The sequence below is a fragment of the Myxine glutinosa genome, chromosome 8 (assembly GCF_964187855.1).
Source record: "Myxine glutinosa chromosome 8, kmMyxGlut1.1, whole genome shotgun sequence".
NCBI classification, from domain to species: domain Eukaryota; kingdom Metazoa; phylum Chordata; class Myxini; order Myxiniformes; family Myxinidae; genus Myxine; species Myxine glutinosa.
The window spans coordinates 86,400,136-86,416,690 of NC_136268.1; the positions used below are offsets into that span (position 1 = coordinate 86,400,136).

Below are 16,555 nucleotides of genomic sequence, written 5' to 3' on the forward strand. Positions count from 1 at the left end.
CGAGCAATATCAGGTGGGAGGCACTCGGCCAATGAGAGGGCGCCAGCGAAAGGGAACATTGGAGGAGAGTGGACGCAAGGTGATAAAAGGGAGCTGCACGACATTTTTAGCAGCTCTTGGGTTCTTCGCTGGTCTCTTGGGGCTGCTCTTCTCTTCTTCGCTCTTCGTTCTGAGTTCGTGCTCGTGTTGGAGATCGACCCTCGGTGCTTTTGGTGCTGTCAGCGAACGGACCTCGTGTGCAACTGACGAGGGGTTTGGAGCGAGGCGTGTCATGGTGCGGACGAGGCTGGGGCGAGTGGGGCGTTGGCTCGGGCCTGGCGGAGCGCGTGGGCGAAGCGGATGAAGGGTTTCTTCGCGCTGGAGCTTGGAGCCTCGTGTGGGCAAGATGACGAACAGATAAGGCCGCACCCCACATTCCCCAAACATAACGAACGTTTCTTTTCGTAATTCATTCCCTCGTCTCGTATTTGAAGTCTGTGTGGGGACGTCCCGATTGGGACATTTATTACCGGCGCGTGCTTTTCCTGTCACGCCATCCTTGTGAATAAACCCTTGTATTATTTTTCTGTATATATCTGAACGCAGTTTCCGTGTGGTTTATTTAACAGGTAAGACTGCAGGGATCTTGCGCTGCCCCTCCATCCCGCGCAATTTTGTATAGCTTTCCGCCATTGAGTTTTCACCTCGAGAGCTAAGGCCTTCGCAATCGGCTTCCGTGACCGTCTGATTTTAATCAAAGGCGGCCACAAGACAATAATATTATGTAAATAATGGCTGCAATTCTGCACCCTTTTGGTTTCATTTATGAATCACCTTTTACCAGATTCATCAAATCCTCATTGTCCTGCAGATAATGTACTCGACTTTTACCTTCCATTGTGCTGTGATACTTTAAATATTCTTTTTCTTATTTCTTTTTTGAGATGCCAATAGTGTGTCTCAATGCTAGTTATATAAATTATACACATGTACCTCTCATAAAGTACATTAAATAACACTCAAACATTATCCATACAAGTTAAAACTCCTTGCTACAGATTAGGCGGTTTATCCTGATTTAGTGATGTTGCTTGTCATGCATTTACCTCCTCAACTGTCTGAGCAGCATCTTTATGAAGAGGCAAATTGAATTTCAGACTTCACCGAACAGTGGATGCTCATAATTGAGGAATTGTGCCATTATATACTAGTATCCTTGTAAGTTGTCATGCCCATGTTGATAAGCATGTTTCATTATAAAACACTTAATTTGAGAATGAGGACACTGAAAACACAGTGAACTAGAACAGCACTCGTAGGGAGCATACCTCTGTCAGGCTGAACAGTTTATGTTTAATATCCCACTCATAGGTCGAATCTGGATCCGGACCTGAACCAAAATCTAATTGGCTTATTCTTATCACTTCCCCAACTCGTCCACCAAGTTTTGTCATACCTTGTCCATAACTTTTTGAAAAATCATGCTATGTTATTGTTTTTGGCCCTATAACTCAAAGGTGAAGAATCACTCAAAAAAATTTTTTTATCTCGTATCTGGATCCACATTCAGATCTTCACCAAAATTTAATCAATGATTCCTTGTCATGCAATCAACCTGTCCACCAAGTGTTGTCCGAATCCGTCCATAACTTTTTTTAATATCGTGCTACATATCGGTTTTAGCCCATCATTTAATGGTGAAGAATCACTTAAAAAATTATATGATCTGGATCTTGATTTGAATCTTCACCCAAATCTAATCAATTATTCCTTGTCACATACGCAACCTGTCAACCAATATCTGTCCGAATTTGTCGACAATTTTTTGAGATATCGTGCTATATAGTTGTTGTTTTTTGGGGGGGTTTTTGCCCAATCTCCCAATGGTGAAGAATCACTTTAAATATCTCAGATGCAGATCTGGATCTTCACTAAAATCTAATCATTTCGTCCTTGTCACAAACACAACCTCTCCACCAAATTTCATGTGAATCTGTCCACAACTTTTTGAGATATCCTGTTCACAGACAAACAAACAGCCAGACAGGGGTGAAAACATAACCTGCATCTACCTTCGGTGGTGGAGGTAATAAATACACATTAAATGGAAAATTGTATCACCATTTTCATTCTCTCATTGCGTCTCATCTCTCAAGCACGGGTAATAGTGTTTCCTTTTTTAATTATTTTTTACTTTTGTAGGTTGGGCTGCTGCTTTGCTATGACACTGCAGAGAGTTAAGTTATTAAGGCCACTGGAACCTATAGGTAATGGAATTGTGGAAACAAAGAATGAGAGTTGTGAATGTTATCTGCCCACCTTTGTGTGCTCGATTGTTGAACATGGCATCATCACGTGTTGTTGTGTTTTGAGCTGTCATGTTGGGATGGCAATATGGCATCGACAGGATGTGCTGAACTTTGTTTTTGGTTTATTTTTTTCTTGCGTCGGCATATCCTTGTATTGACATGGAGTATTATATTTTTGTTTAATTTTAGCCTTCACTTGAGGACACCAGACGAGCATCCCTGAGAATGTCAGACTGAAGGCCGCTGTTTTGAAATCGACATTAATGGAAACTGCGTTAGTCTCGGGAGTTAGTCTCAGACGCTATAGTATTGTTATGTTTGTGGGGGGTAGGCAATGCAATACCTTAGTCCAGGTAGAATTGTATAGGTAGTGTGCTCCAACTGTCATGAAGAAGAAGAACCCCCATGTACATAAGTAGGAAATTCGTTTAGACCGGATGTCGTGTAAGAGAGTATAATTGTTCCCATCACGAGGGGTGGGGTTATGTTAATTAGTTAGGGATTATGAGTAGGGACTTCTTTAGTTAGGGACTTCTTTAATCCCCATACAGGGGTTAATTAATCCCCTGTATGTAATTGCCTCTGTTATTTTTCCTCTGTTCCTTATGACAATGCACATACATAGCAAAAAATCGCGCATATATAACACTAAATAAAAGCAACTGGAACAAGACGTTGAACAATACCGCTGGCACTGCCAGCCGCGACATCACCACATAAAGTAGGCAGGGCCATACGGCCACGCCCCGGAGAGCAGTGATTGGTCCGGGACCATGGAGTGATGGGATGGCGGCCGCTGATTGGGGAGTGTGTGAACGTCATCGAAGGAGGTGGAAGACCGGGGAATAAAAGACTTGAGTCCTGACATTTTGTGCTCTTACGCAATTGGATTTCATAGAATGCGACCACCGTTCGTGTTGCCTCCTCTTGGTTTTTCTCTCGGTTTCCGGATCTGGAGGTGGACGGTCGCCGATAAGCTTATTGCGTGGGTACAATCAGTACGAGCAGTCCCAACATTTACACTTCCTCTTCCTCTTCTCTCTGCTCGTCTCTTGGCTGTGGACGTTGATAGCGAACAGTCACGATTATCAACGGGTGTGCCGAGTTCCTGCAGATGGTCACGGCTCGTGCATTCTTTCTTCTTGGTCCGGGCGTCATCTGGGTGCGGCGCTGAGAAACGTGAGTGTTGGTGCAGTGGACGACGAAGACAAGCGTGGCTGAGTGGGCGAGGGGGCGCTGAGGCCTACTTGCTGCTGAAGCCTGTGCCACGCCCGGATTGCGCACTCGGGCCTGGACGATTCCCGACGGGGTTCAAGAGCCGCTCAGAGCTAAGTGCCCACAAAATAACACATTTATTTTCCAGTTATTCTTCCCTTTGTGCTGTATACAGGTCTGTGTGGGGACATCCCATTTATGAATCATAGTTTTTATCATGCATTATTTTGATACCGGCATTTTTTAAAATAAAGCCGACATTTTTGTACATTTTAAATTCCGTGTCGGCTTGAATTGAGTTGATTATCGTAGGTTCGAAGACGGCCGGTGGACCCATGCAGGTAAGCGCTCGCGGCCCCTCCCTCACTTCCCCCTCCCCAACCCCCCCCCCCCCCCACACGTATAAAGAAGGTACACTATTGGATTGAACGCCTCGGAGTTAAAGTTCGTTTGGTCATCTGTCGCCCTGCGGTGTTCACTACAGGGTAGACACATGACATTATGGTCTACTTGCATCTGGTCTGCATTTTATGGTTTACTGTTATTGACCTCAGGGCATGAACTTGGGTGCCCAACGAAATGATAATTGTGAAAAGGCAATGCCACCCAAATCCCGTGAACGAAATTCTGTATAATATATTTTTAAACATTTACCAAGACTCCCTCATCTTGTGCTGCTTATGTTCAGGCCGTACCAAAGTTGTATGTGGCTCAACTACATTTTGTTTTGTTTTTTGCCTGACTTCTGCAGATGCAATTGTCCCTGTTTGAACTCAAGAACTAACGGAAAGATTTCAGTTCGATATCAGCCTTTGCTTCATGATGAATCCTGAAAGATCAATACTTTTTTGAGCCTCTTTCTATTGATAGACGGCTCTGTTGTTGGTTTCAAGTTCTTTAGAAATGTCTGTATTCACTCATGTTGAACAAGTGCATTTGAACTGGGTAGAAATTACACGTGGGTTTTCAAAGGGACATTTTGTCACATACGGTGGTAGGAGAGTGGCTCTTGGGTTTACACTTTTGTATAATGGTATTTAATTTGCATACACGACTTTTGAAGGAGATGTTGCTTGTGTTTTGTAAAACTAAAATGCTGTATGTTCTGATATTTTATCTGACAGTCTAATTATATTGTACCTTTTTATTTATTATTCCAGACTGCCATTATTGAGGTGCTGAGGAATTTGAGCATTGTTTATAATAAAATTGTTACACTTGGGCTCACTTTTGTGTTTGTAATACTTATTTTGTTAATTTCTTCTCTCTCTCTTATTTATATATAGTGTTGTGGGAATGACTTACAGGGGCTAACTTTGCATAGGATAAGTTGGTTGTTTCCAATATTAAATGTATTTCATAAGCGTGAGGTAATTTAATTGAGAATATATATGCGTTGTTTTATAACTGTTGATTATATATGCGTTATCCCAAACTAATCAAGATGGTACCAGCTCTGCTAGATGGGCAGCAGTTCAGAAGTGAGGTTGGGATGGGTAGTTTCAATGGGGATTGTGGGTGGGAGGAGGGGTTGAGGTTTTGGAGATGATGCGGAGAAGGAGGTTGGAAGTGCTGTTTGTGCAGGAGACCAGATGGAAAGGGGTATAGGGTGAGAGGTTGGTAGCAGGATACAAGCTGTTGCACACGGGTGGGGATGGAAGGTGTAATGGCGTAGGAATAATGGTATTGGGGGAGATCAGCAATCAGGTGGTCAGAGTGGAAAGACAGATAGTTATGGCATTGTGGTGATTCAGAGGCAATTGATGTATGTTATGTCTGTATATGGGCCACAAACAGGAAGGACGGTTGGAGAAGAAGAAATTCAGGAATGCACTGGAGAGGATGATGGGAATGGTTGAGATGGAAGTGATGCTGTGCATTGTGGGGGACTTTAACGTGCATGTCATTGTAGCGGAGCCAGGTGAAGTGGAGCAAGTTGGGAAATTTGGTTGGGGAATGAGGAATGGAGAGGGTCAAGAGCTGGTGGAGAGTGGGATGGCCATAGCTGGTTCATTCTTTTGAAATCATAGCTGGTTCATTCATTCTTTTGATCTCAAATCCAAATTTCTTGAGAATGTAGCAATACTAACAAACTTGACTTCACTGTTGCAATACTCATGGAGCGTACTGTATGTATGTATGTATGTATGTATGTATGTATGTATGTATGTATGTATATATACATACATACACATGGTATATTATAATATAATGGCTGACAAGATGGCCTAGAGATGCGCACACCCTCCAAGCTGTCTCACCTGGGTTTGAATCCCGACCCAGCTATAAACTGTCAGTTTGGTGTTTCACAGGCAGGGTGATTCATCAATGTGTGTTTGCCCCTTGGATGGACGTTAAACTGGGGTTCCCGTCTTCCAGCATGGGTTGGCAAATGTTAAAGATCCCAAGGTGTCTTTCGCAAAGAGTAGGCGAGTATCACCGGCACCATGGCCAAATTCCTGCCCGAACTAGGCCAACGTCAGACCTGGCCAGGCCGGTTCGTGAACGACTTGGGCCAAGCTTCCCCTGGCCGAGGGGAATAATAGTGGCTGTTAAAGAACAACAACAATATATAATATTGTTGCAGATCCCCCGAAGCCCGTTCCCATTACAAAGGGGAGATTAAACCCCTCCCCCCCCCCCCCCCCTCTGTGTCTTCGGGTCCGCGAGACCGAGTCGCCACTTCCGGGCAAACGTGGAAAAGGGTTTCGGGACAAATTCGCACGTACCTTTGGTACCCACGCCGCAACGGAAGCGGGGATCGAGCCTCGCACAAGCCACGCTTAATCGAGTATGCCCGAGCGGAATGTGTATCACGTGACTCGTGCTGTTACTTTTCTTTTGGAACCCGATTAGAGCGGTTTTATTTGTACCATGTGAAGCCAATGATGGAAAAGACAGGATGGTCAAATCAGAAGAAAGAACAGGATTTATTTACACTATGCACAATGATTTGTAGAAGGAAAGGGACACAGGGCAGAGCTTAGTCAGTCTTACTTATAGCCCAGACAATGGGCCCACTCACATACACGGGGAGATGGAGGAAGAGGAGTTCGCGCGCCAAGCACGCCTGCTTCGGTCGCTCCAGGAACAGCTCACTCATGGTGTAGCCCTCTGGCGGTCACGGCACGTATCCAGGCGAAGGCAGGCATGAGGGAAATCGCGCGTCTCTGGCCCGGCGCGGGTTGTTCTTTACAGCGCGCGATTAATACTGCGCAGAGCACGGGGAACAGGGCAAAGTTAGTGTACAACGAGGCAATTCAATTCGTTCTCTTGATCTCGTGCGCTCCTGATCCACCGTCTCCTCTCGTCTCCGTCTCATCTGCCATATGTTCTGCCATGGGGGGGGCTCGGAATAGGGTTATATGGCCCCGCCACAGCCCGACTCGAATGTTCCAAACCCCGCCTCTGCCGCAGTGGTAAGCCACTCCCCTCGAGCCCTGATTGGCGGCTCGTGCTTAACGACAACTCCTGCCCCGCCTTCCTTTGGCCTCGGTCGACTTGTTCAGGCCTGCCACGTGGTATTTCAGCGCTAAACCAAAACCAAAGGGTCAAAAGAACACCTAATCTCACTAGCCTACTCAACGCAAGACTAAACACAGGAAAGGGCTACGCTTACATTCACTAAGAAATAACTGAACTATCGCGAGGCTACATGTTGTGGTGTAACGAACTAAGAGGGGAAATTAACCTTTATTTCGAAACCGCAACAATATATATATATATATATATATATATATATATATATATATATATATATGTGTGTGTATAAACAGGGTGAGTCAAAAGTAGCGCCCGATTTCTGTTTATATATATATATATATATATATATATATATATATATATATATATATATATATATATATATATATATATATATATATGTATTTCTGTCAGTTGATTGTTTGTTTGACATTTGTATTACAGCATACAAGAAGGTATAAATAAATGAATGACATGTTTATCTAACCATTTATTTGGGGGGAAATTATTACGGAAGTGTACCAAGCCGTTTTACTTGCAATTTTCAAAGTGCCCTCCCTCGTGATCGATGCACAATTGCAGCCGAGCAGGCACAGAGTGGCACACACGCTTGCAGAGTTCGATATAAATTTCCTCAAACTTTGCAGTGATTTGAGCCTTCAATTCCTGAATGGTACGAGGCTTTTCACGATAAACAAGGTCTTTCATGAGCCCCCAAATAAAGAAATCTGGAGGTGTAAGGTCTGGGGAGCATGCCGGCCACTCGATCAGAGCGTTCTGGCCACTCGATCGGACCGCGGCGGCCGATCCACTTTCTGCGAAAGTTTTCATCAAGCCGAAAGCTGATAAACTTTCGAAAGCTAATAAAGATAAACATGTCATTCATTTATTTATACCTTCTTGTACACTGTAATACAAATGTCAAACAAACAATCAACTGACAGAAATATATATATATATATATATAAATATATATATATAAACAGAAATCGGGTGCTACGTTTGACTCACCGTGTGTGTGTGTGTGTGTGTGTGTGTGTGTGTGTGTGTGTGTGTGTGTATATTGTTACGGTTTTTAGAACCTTCACTAGTAAATTTAGTAAATGTACCCCTTATAAATATTCCCCTGTAATTATCCCCCTCAATTGGCTGGTTAAAGATCGCACCCTAGTTAGTCCATGAACAACATGTAGCGAACCGTAGGCGCTCTTCTTAGTTATTTCATTATTATGTGTTTCAGGTAAGGCTGTGTTTCCAATAGTTGAATCTGCGTTGTATTAATCAAATAAGATAGGTCTCTTTCGTTCCCTTCAAAAGCGGTGCGAGTGGTCTGCTATCCCCACAAGACGCCATTGCCATGTGCTCAATCTCGGAGAAGAAGGGGGAGGAGCCACCAGAACGGGCATGGCACGTCGTCGTCATCAGAGGTGGAGTCAGCAAGCCCTTAGCGGCCAACCAGCACCGCGATGAGCCAACCGGTAAGCGTGTTCTCAGAGCTGGCGGCTTGATATGGCCGACAGCAATAAAAGCAACTGCGAGGGACTGCTTAAAAAGAGACGCGTGAGGAGGTTCATGAGAGAGGACTGAGGAGGAAGAACCGAGAGAGGAGGGAGAGAGGAGAACCGAGCAGCTTTTTGGAGCACGAGCATCGTTGGGGTGCAAGAGTCGGGTGCGCTCGGTTGCGGTGCGCTCGGGTCGCCAAGACAGCGGCAACATAAACCGCGCTGCCTGCCGGGTTTTCGCCGCTGAAACCATATACGTGGGGGCCGCCGCCGGCTGCTCGTTTTCCAGCCCGGAGCGTGGATTTGAAGCGGACCTCCTCACTGTGCTTTTCCTCCGAACCTTCTTCCAGCCATTCCTGCCTGCAATTCCCTTGTCATGTAAGTCTGTTGTCTGTCCTTTTTGTTGTCTGGCGTTTAATAATTAAGACTGTTTAAGGCTGCCCTGTGTATCTTCTTCTTCTTCGTCCTGTATATTCCTTTGGTTCTCTTCCTTTGGTTTGTTGTACATAATTAATAAATACCTGTTATTTCTTACCCCTTTTGGTTTCATTCTTCCCCGATCGCTTTAGTCTTTTCCTGATTGAATACCTGTGGCACGATTTGGCCAACGCTCGGAATCAGGTTTAGTCAATTGATAACGGCTCGAACCTCGGATTGCTAAACTGCTCGGCAAATACCATCTTGTCCGTGGTTCGAGCGGTACTTGTCTCCCTGTTTTGCGGAGGGATTTTGTGAAGGTATTCGGGATAACACCTTGACCAATAACCCTGATCAATCCCACCCCGCAAAAGAGCGTTACAAGTATCAGGACCGGTCGGACGGCCAGCTTAACAGGACAAGGGGATTAATCCCCCCCCCCCCTTGCTAACGGGAGTGCCGTCCCCCGGATCCGTAACAATATATGTGTGTATATATATATATATATATATATATATATGTGTGTGTGTGTGTGTGTATACACGCACACACACACACACACACACTACATGCCCAAATGTATGCGAACACCCCTTCTCATTAGTGGATTCTGCTCTTTCAGCCACACCCATTGTTGACAGGTATATATAATCAAGCACACAGCCATGCAATCTCCATAGACAAACATTGGCAGTAGAACGGGCTGTATTGAAGAGCTCAGTGACTTTCAACGTGGCACCGTCATCGGATGCCACCTTTCCAACAAGTCAGTTCGTCAAATTTCTGCCCTGCTAGAGATGCCCCGGTCAACTGTAAGTGTGGTTATTCAGAAGTGGAAATGTCTCGGAGCAACAACAGCTCAGCCGCAAAGTGGTAGTGCTGAAGAAGTACCGCAGAGTGCTGAAGCGCGTAGTGCGTAAAAATAGTCTGTCCTCGGTTGCAACTCTCACTGCTGAGTTCCAAACTGCCTCTGGAAGCAGCGTCAGCACAACAACTGTTCGTCGGGAGCTTCATGAAATGGGTTTCCATGGCCGAGCAGCCGCACACAAGCTTAAGATCATGCGCAATGCCAAGTGTCAGCTGGAGTGGTGTAAAGCTCACCACCATTGGCGTTCTCTGGAGTGATGAATCACGCTTCACCATCTGGCAGTCATACAGACGAATCTGGGTTTGGCGGATGCCAGGAGAATGCTACCTGCCCAAATGCATAGTGCCAACTGTATAAAGTTTGGTGGAGGAGGAATAATGGCCTGGGACTGTTTTTCATTGTTCGGGCAATGCCACTTAGTTCCAGTGAATGGAAATCTTGACACTACAGCAATACAGCATACAATGACATGCTAGACGATTGTGTGATTCCAACTTTGTGGCAACAGTTTGGGGAAGGCCCTTTCCTGTTTCAGCATGACAATGCCCCCGTGCACAAAGTGAGGTCCAGAGAGAACTGGTTTGTCGAGATCGGTGTGGAAGAACTTGACTTGCCTGCACAGAGCCCTGACAGCAACCCCATCGAACACCTTTGGGATGAATTGGAATGCCGATTGCAAGCCAGGCCTCATCACCCAACATCAATGCCAGACCTTACGAATACTTTTGTGGCTGAATGGAAGCAAAGCCCCACAGCAATGTTCCAACATCCCGTGGAAAGCCTTCCCTAAAGAGTGGAGGCTGTTCTAGCAGCAAAGGGTGGTCCAGAAACCCTGGGCACATTTTGAAGAACGACACCTGCAACAAACAACTAAGTTTATTGTTGTTCTTTGGTGCAAAACAAAACGTGATTACTCGTTAAACAGTCCAATCAGTCTAATATACATGAAACGGATCCGTTCAAACAACTTACCTTCATTGTCTATGCACAGCTGCAGCCGTGAAGAAACACTGACAAACAGTTCTGCATGTTTCAGCCGTTGAGGCAGCATTCTCATTACGGATGAATTGTTTCAAGGCTCTGAGGGTCATAGGATTCCCCACATACACTTTGTGTTGGAGGAAACCCCAAAGGAAGAAAACACAGGGTGTTAAATCACAAGACCTTGCCGGCCATTCGACCGAACCACGACGGCCAATCCATTTGTTTATAAAGGTCAAATCAAGGGCCTGGTGTACACTGGCAGCATAATGAGCAGGTGCACCATCATGCGTGAACCACATTTTGCAGTCATTGAGTGGAAAAAAAAATGCTGCTCCAACATTAGAAGTTATTTGCAGAATTCACATTTTCTTCGAAAAATATTGCTCCAACAATGTCTCCAGAAAAAATGCCTGCCCAGATGGGCACACTAGCTTGATACTGGACGTTGTGCTCAACAGTAAATTGTGAGTTGTCTACTGCCCATATCACTGTTATGACGATTGACAGAACCAGATAAAGTAAACTTGGATTCATCTGACCACAATATCCTGTTCTGCAAATCATTGTCCCTATCCATTAACCCAAGCAATGTCTCACATGTCTCAACGCACCTGTCAAAATCATCTTCAGATAGGTGCTGAATTAATCTAGGTATGTTTTACTACTACTGCGTCGAGCTAGCTCAGCATAATGGTTTTGCATGTTTTCGCCAAACATGTCTTCTGGTACTGTGGCGAAATAGCTCCACCTTTGACTCATCTGTCCAGAGCACATTGTTCCAGAAATGCTGGTCTTTACCTAGGTGTTCATTGGCAAACTTTAGTCTTGCCCTGATTTTCTTTCTGGACAGCAAAGGTTTCCCCCTGGCACACCTCCCATGTAGATAAAATTTGTGCAGCCTCTTTCTTATGGTAGACTCGTGCACTTTGACATCAACAGTGGCAAGAGCTACCTGTAGGTCCCGTGATGACATTCTGGTGTTCTTAGAGACTTCTTTCAGCATCTGGCGGTCTTCTCTCGGGCTGAACTTGCTGGGGCGGCCTGGCCTGAACAAGTTGGCAGTTGTTTGGAATCTTCTGAGGTCAAACAAATGTCTGAGGTTTAAATAAGACAGGTTCCTCCAAGATCCTCTCTAATGATGTTCTAATCATTTGCACCTGAGCTGGTGCACCTCATTCTAATTTTAGGTATTGAAGTCGTGATAAATGTAGGGGTGTACTTACTTTTTCCACATGCGAAATTTGCATTTATTTTTATTTGAATTATACAATGGACTACAAAATGTAAATGTTTCATGATATTTGTTATATTATATCACCTTTATCTATCAATACTGTTGAAATGAAGATCAAATAGCTGTATGTTGAAATATGTTGAAAAAGTCAAAACTTTACATGGGGTGTACTTACTTTTTCACGTGACTGTATATATATATATATATATATATATAATCACCGTCAACGCGTTCGCCGTCCATTGAATGGATGTGATGTTACAGATCCTCCGACATTCATGGTAATTTGGCATGGAGGAAAAGACGTCTAGGGCGTTCGGATTCCAAGTAAATTCTCCTTCGTCAAACAGCAACCAGAAAACTCCACTCATCCTTTTTCTGGCTAACCCGTTACCAGAAATCTCTCGATCAACCAGAACTCAAGCATATTTCCATATTCAAAATCAAACGCAATATGATGCCATTGGAGTCCCACGGTCTTTCATGAAGAGTCGGGAAATTATCGCTGACTCCTTCAACAAATTCCTGCATAAAGTGTGTGGAGCAAGTGGTCTGGTCTTCTTCGATATCCATTGGAACACTAAGTTACACTGCTTGTTACGTCAGAGTAAGATTGTTGTCTGGTTCAGCAGATCCAGTAGTGCAGGCCCATATGTCATAACAATATTGTTTGTGTTTTTTGTTTGTTAAAATTGATTTAGCAATGGATTCTGCTTCAGAATATTATAGAGATGTAAAAAAAATAGGGTTCCATTTTTTCTTTTACGTCTAATAGGTAGTAATTCGAAGAAATCCAAGATGGCCGCCATAAAATTTGGAAAATACACTTTTGTGCATATCTTTGTATCTAGATATCATATAAACATGAATAATATGTCCTTTTATATGTTTTCAGACCCAAGGAAGCCATTTCTGCCATTGTTTTTACAGAAAAATGCAAGGAAAATAAAATAGTGGACATATACCAGCCAAAGTGGGGTCGGCCGGCATGAAATCGGTTAATTAAGTTTCCACCATCTAGTTAAGGTCTGGTTTTGACTGTGTTGACGAAATGTGAATCTGAATAGTAGTATCTATCTTTGCAGAACCGACGACAGTTCAAGAGTGTCTAGAAAATTACACCTACCTTCAAGATGAGTGACTCACCACCCAGGAAGATTGAGAAGTCAGTAGATTTCGGACTTTGTTTTGTATGCCAAATGGCCATAGGGCAAACAGACTATACAACCTTTGTAACGAAACCAAAACTCTCCTCTGTCGAGAAACTGATGGCAGGTGCTGAGGAACAGTACACGTATGGTGAAACAAAGTTTGCATCATTGAATAGACGTTTGCAATATTCCTCTGCTGAAGAATTGCTCGCAAAAGGTCTCCGCTACCATAAAGCTTGTTACAAAGATGTTACCAATAAGATGCACATTGATCGAGCAAAGGCTAGGTTTGAGAAAGGAACAACATCAGGCAGTGCCGCAGAAATCCGACTGAAAAAGAGAGGACGACCAAGTTCTAGTGATCTAGGGGAAAGCACGTCAACATCCAGAAGGTGTTCCCGAGAACAGACATTTGACGCGCTCAGATGTGTCATATGCCAGGAAGACAGAGGAAGTGAACTACACAATGTGTCAACAAAGAACATGGGACTCCAGATCAGAAACATTGGCCAAGAAACAAGTAATGACAATCTGAAAGTGAGACTGAACAGTGTCATAAGTTCGCCTGACCCATTGCAAGCAATGGCTGAGGACATGAAATATCATTTACCATGTGTAGTTAAGGCCAAACGTGCTATAGTTAAGACGGAAAAACAAACAGAAACAACCAATGTTAACTTTGGTCAGGTGTTATCAGACCTTGAACTCATTGAAATTGTTGAAACTGCGTTGAATGATACTACTGAAAATGCTGTGCTGAATATGAATGAAATTCATGTAACCTATGTCAATTTACTTAAGGACCACGACTTTCCGGTCTCAGACAACCATAGTTATAAGCCATACCTGAAACAATTGATCCTAGACAACATTGCCGATGTTCATTTCAGCCGGCCCTCAAACAAAACAAAGCCAGAGCAGATTCTTTCCACAAAGCTCAAAGACCACATGATATCAAGCACAATTACAGCAGACAGCATCAAAGACGATTTTAAAGTACTTTTGCGAGCTGCGAAAATATTGAGGAAAGACATCGCATCTTCCCCAGCATGGAAATTTAATGGAACCTTTGCTGATTACAAGCCACCCCCGATGCTCAACATCTTCTGCAAGCATGCAGTCATGGGAACAAGGAAAGTAGGAAATAGCAACAGGGAGGACTCCATTGGTGTGAGTGCATCATTGTTGGCGCAGCACTTTGTCGGTGATTATAACTCTGACCGACAGGTATCGTACGAACCAAGAAGCGAGGATGGATCATTCAAACAACGATTTGAAACTCCATTGAGTGTGGGCTTAGCTCTCGACATACACAAAAACACACGATCCAAGGCGCTTGTAGAGAAACTTGCACATCTGGACCTCGCCATCTCCTACAAAAAGGTCATGGAGATTGAGACCAGCATTGCCAACTCCGTACTGAAGCAAATGGAGTCCACCGGAGGCATCTGTCTACCACCATGGTTGGTTCAGGACACGTTCGTCTGGTTTGCCATGGACAACATCGATTTTCTAGAGTCAACTCCTTGCGGGATGAATACCCTTCATGGTACAGCAATTGCGATCTACCAGCCTGTATCACCGGAGAAATCACCCATGATACCACCAATTGAACTTGACCGGTCATCAAAAGCTCAAACGATACATGATGCAGTTGGCTGTAAAACGTTGACCTGCAAGAAGCCAGCACCCGAGAAGAGAAAGAGCGACTGCAAGCTGCTCACATCAAAACCCGAGACAGACAAGAACAAGAAAACCGATATGACCTGGATGATTGGATGCCTGAACTTCGAGGAAGAAGGAGAAGTTGACGTCAAACTCACAGCTCCGGGGACGTGGGGAGCCTTCAATTCCTTGCTATCTTCGTCCAGTGAGAAGACCAATGTTGCTCTCGTTCCTCCGTTGATAAGGTCGCCTCCTACAGACTATGATACACTGTACACGGGTCTGATGAGAGCTCACAACATCACAACTCGTGTTATGGGGAGTGAGGCAATCGCAGTCATGACTCTCGATTTGCAGCTATACGACCTGGCGATGAAGCTGTGGGTGGAACGCGAGGACATCAGGAAGCAATTCCTCTTCCGACCTGGTGAGCTACATGTTGTGTTTTGGGCCTTAGCTGCATTAGGAAAATACGTGGAAGGGAGTGGAATTGATCAGGCATGGGTCGAGGCTGGACTTTTCTCGCCAACCACAGTGAGCCAAATACTAAATGGGAGGCACTTGTATCGAGCTCTGGAGGCACACATGGTAACACTGATCGCTTTGTACAACCTGTACTTCCAGAGATTCCTGGCAATGGAACCTGAAGAAAGGGCCTATCTGAACGAGTCATCTGTTCGTCTGGGAGAGGCATATCAGAGAGACATCAGCGGGAGCATGGAGCCAGAGAAGAATCTATGCGACATTCTCAAAAAAACATTGGCCATGATGGAGTCCAGAGATATGACCAAAAAACTGGAACAATTTGAGGTCAGCACAAACAAGATACAGCGCTTCATCCTGAACTACATGAAACAGTTTGAGACTATCCTTCTGTTCATTAGAAGTACAAGACAACGTGATCTGCTGCTGCATATGGAGAGCATCGAGTCTCTCACGAAGTACTTCTTCGCTCACGATCATCTAAACTATGCTCGGTTGCTCCCTCTCTACATTTCAACAATGCAGGAGACTGAAAAGCAGCACCCAGAACTGTGGAGGGAATTCATGAAAGGGAACTTCTGTGTGACAAAAGGATTGGCAGGCTTCACATCAATAGCCCCAGACCATGGCATTGAGCAAGAAAACCGTACACTGAAGGTGATTGGAGGAATCGTAGGGATAACTCAAAATGAGAAGGCGCTTGACAAGTTCTTCCTCATTGCACCTGAGCTGTCAAAGTCACTGCACGAGTTTGCGGAGGGATATGGTCTTGGTGAAAACCAGAGCAGAAAACAACACCACGAAATCACGGGGGGAAAGCTTTCCCGGGTGATGAGCCATGCCTCCAAGCTTTCTAGGGTGTTCCGTGAACATGGCGATCCATTTATGGAAGAGGAAGTAGACGAGGTCTACAACCTGCTCACCAAAGAAGTCATGAATGAAAAAGTGTCCAGCGACATCTTAGAGCGCGACGAGATCGGACAACAGATGTTCCAGCAATTTGCCACAGATCGTTTAGCTGAGGGAAAACTTTCTGTGTGGGACAAAATGACGAAAAGAAAACTTCGAACATTCAAGAGTTCGAATGCCACAACAGAAGTGAGATCGGGCGACAAGCTGATCAAAGTCAAAGAAGAGCGAGGATTGTTGCAGAGGTTCATCGTTATCTCACGGAGCCGACCAGAGCTCGACCTGAAAGAATGTATTGGCACCTATGAATTTGGCATCGTTCCACGTTCTTTATTTGCATCTGATGGATCCCTCTT

The 16,555-nt window shown here is 44.5% G+C and overlaps 1 protein-coding gene across 2 annotated transcripts in view; it reads left to right on the forward strand.

The window, feature by feature from the left end:
• Positions 1–4,730, forward strand: part of SLC2A12 (solute carrier family 2 member 12) — a 30,943-nt gene extending 26,213 nt beyond the window's left edge. The window contains exon 9 of one of the 2 annotated variants that reach the window (XM_068124758.2): positions 4,255–4,730. In XM_068124758.2, coding sequence (XP_067980859.2) covers positions 4,255–4,336 — 82 coding nt within the window. In that variant the 3' untranslated portion in view covers positions 4,337–4,730. Of the gene's footprint in view, positions 1–3,402; positions 3,825–4,254 lie in introns of those variants that run through there. The other variant, XM_078783461.1, reaches the window with a different exon arrangement.
• The last annotated feature ends 11,825 nt before the right edge of the window (positions 4,731–16,555 follow it).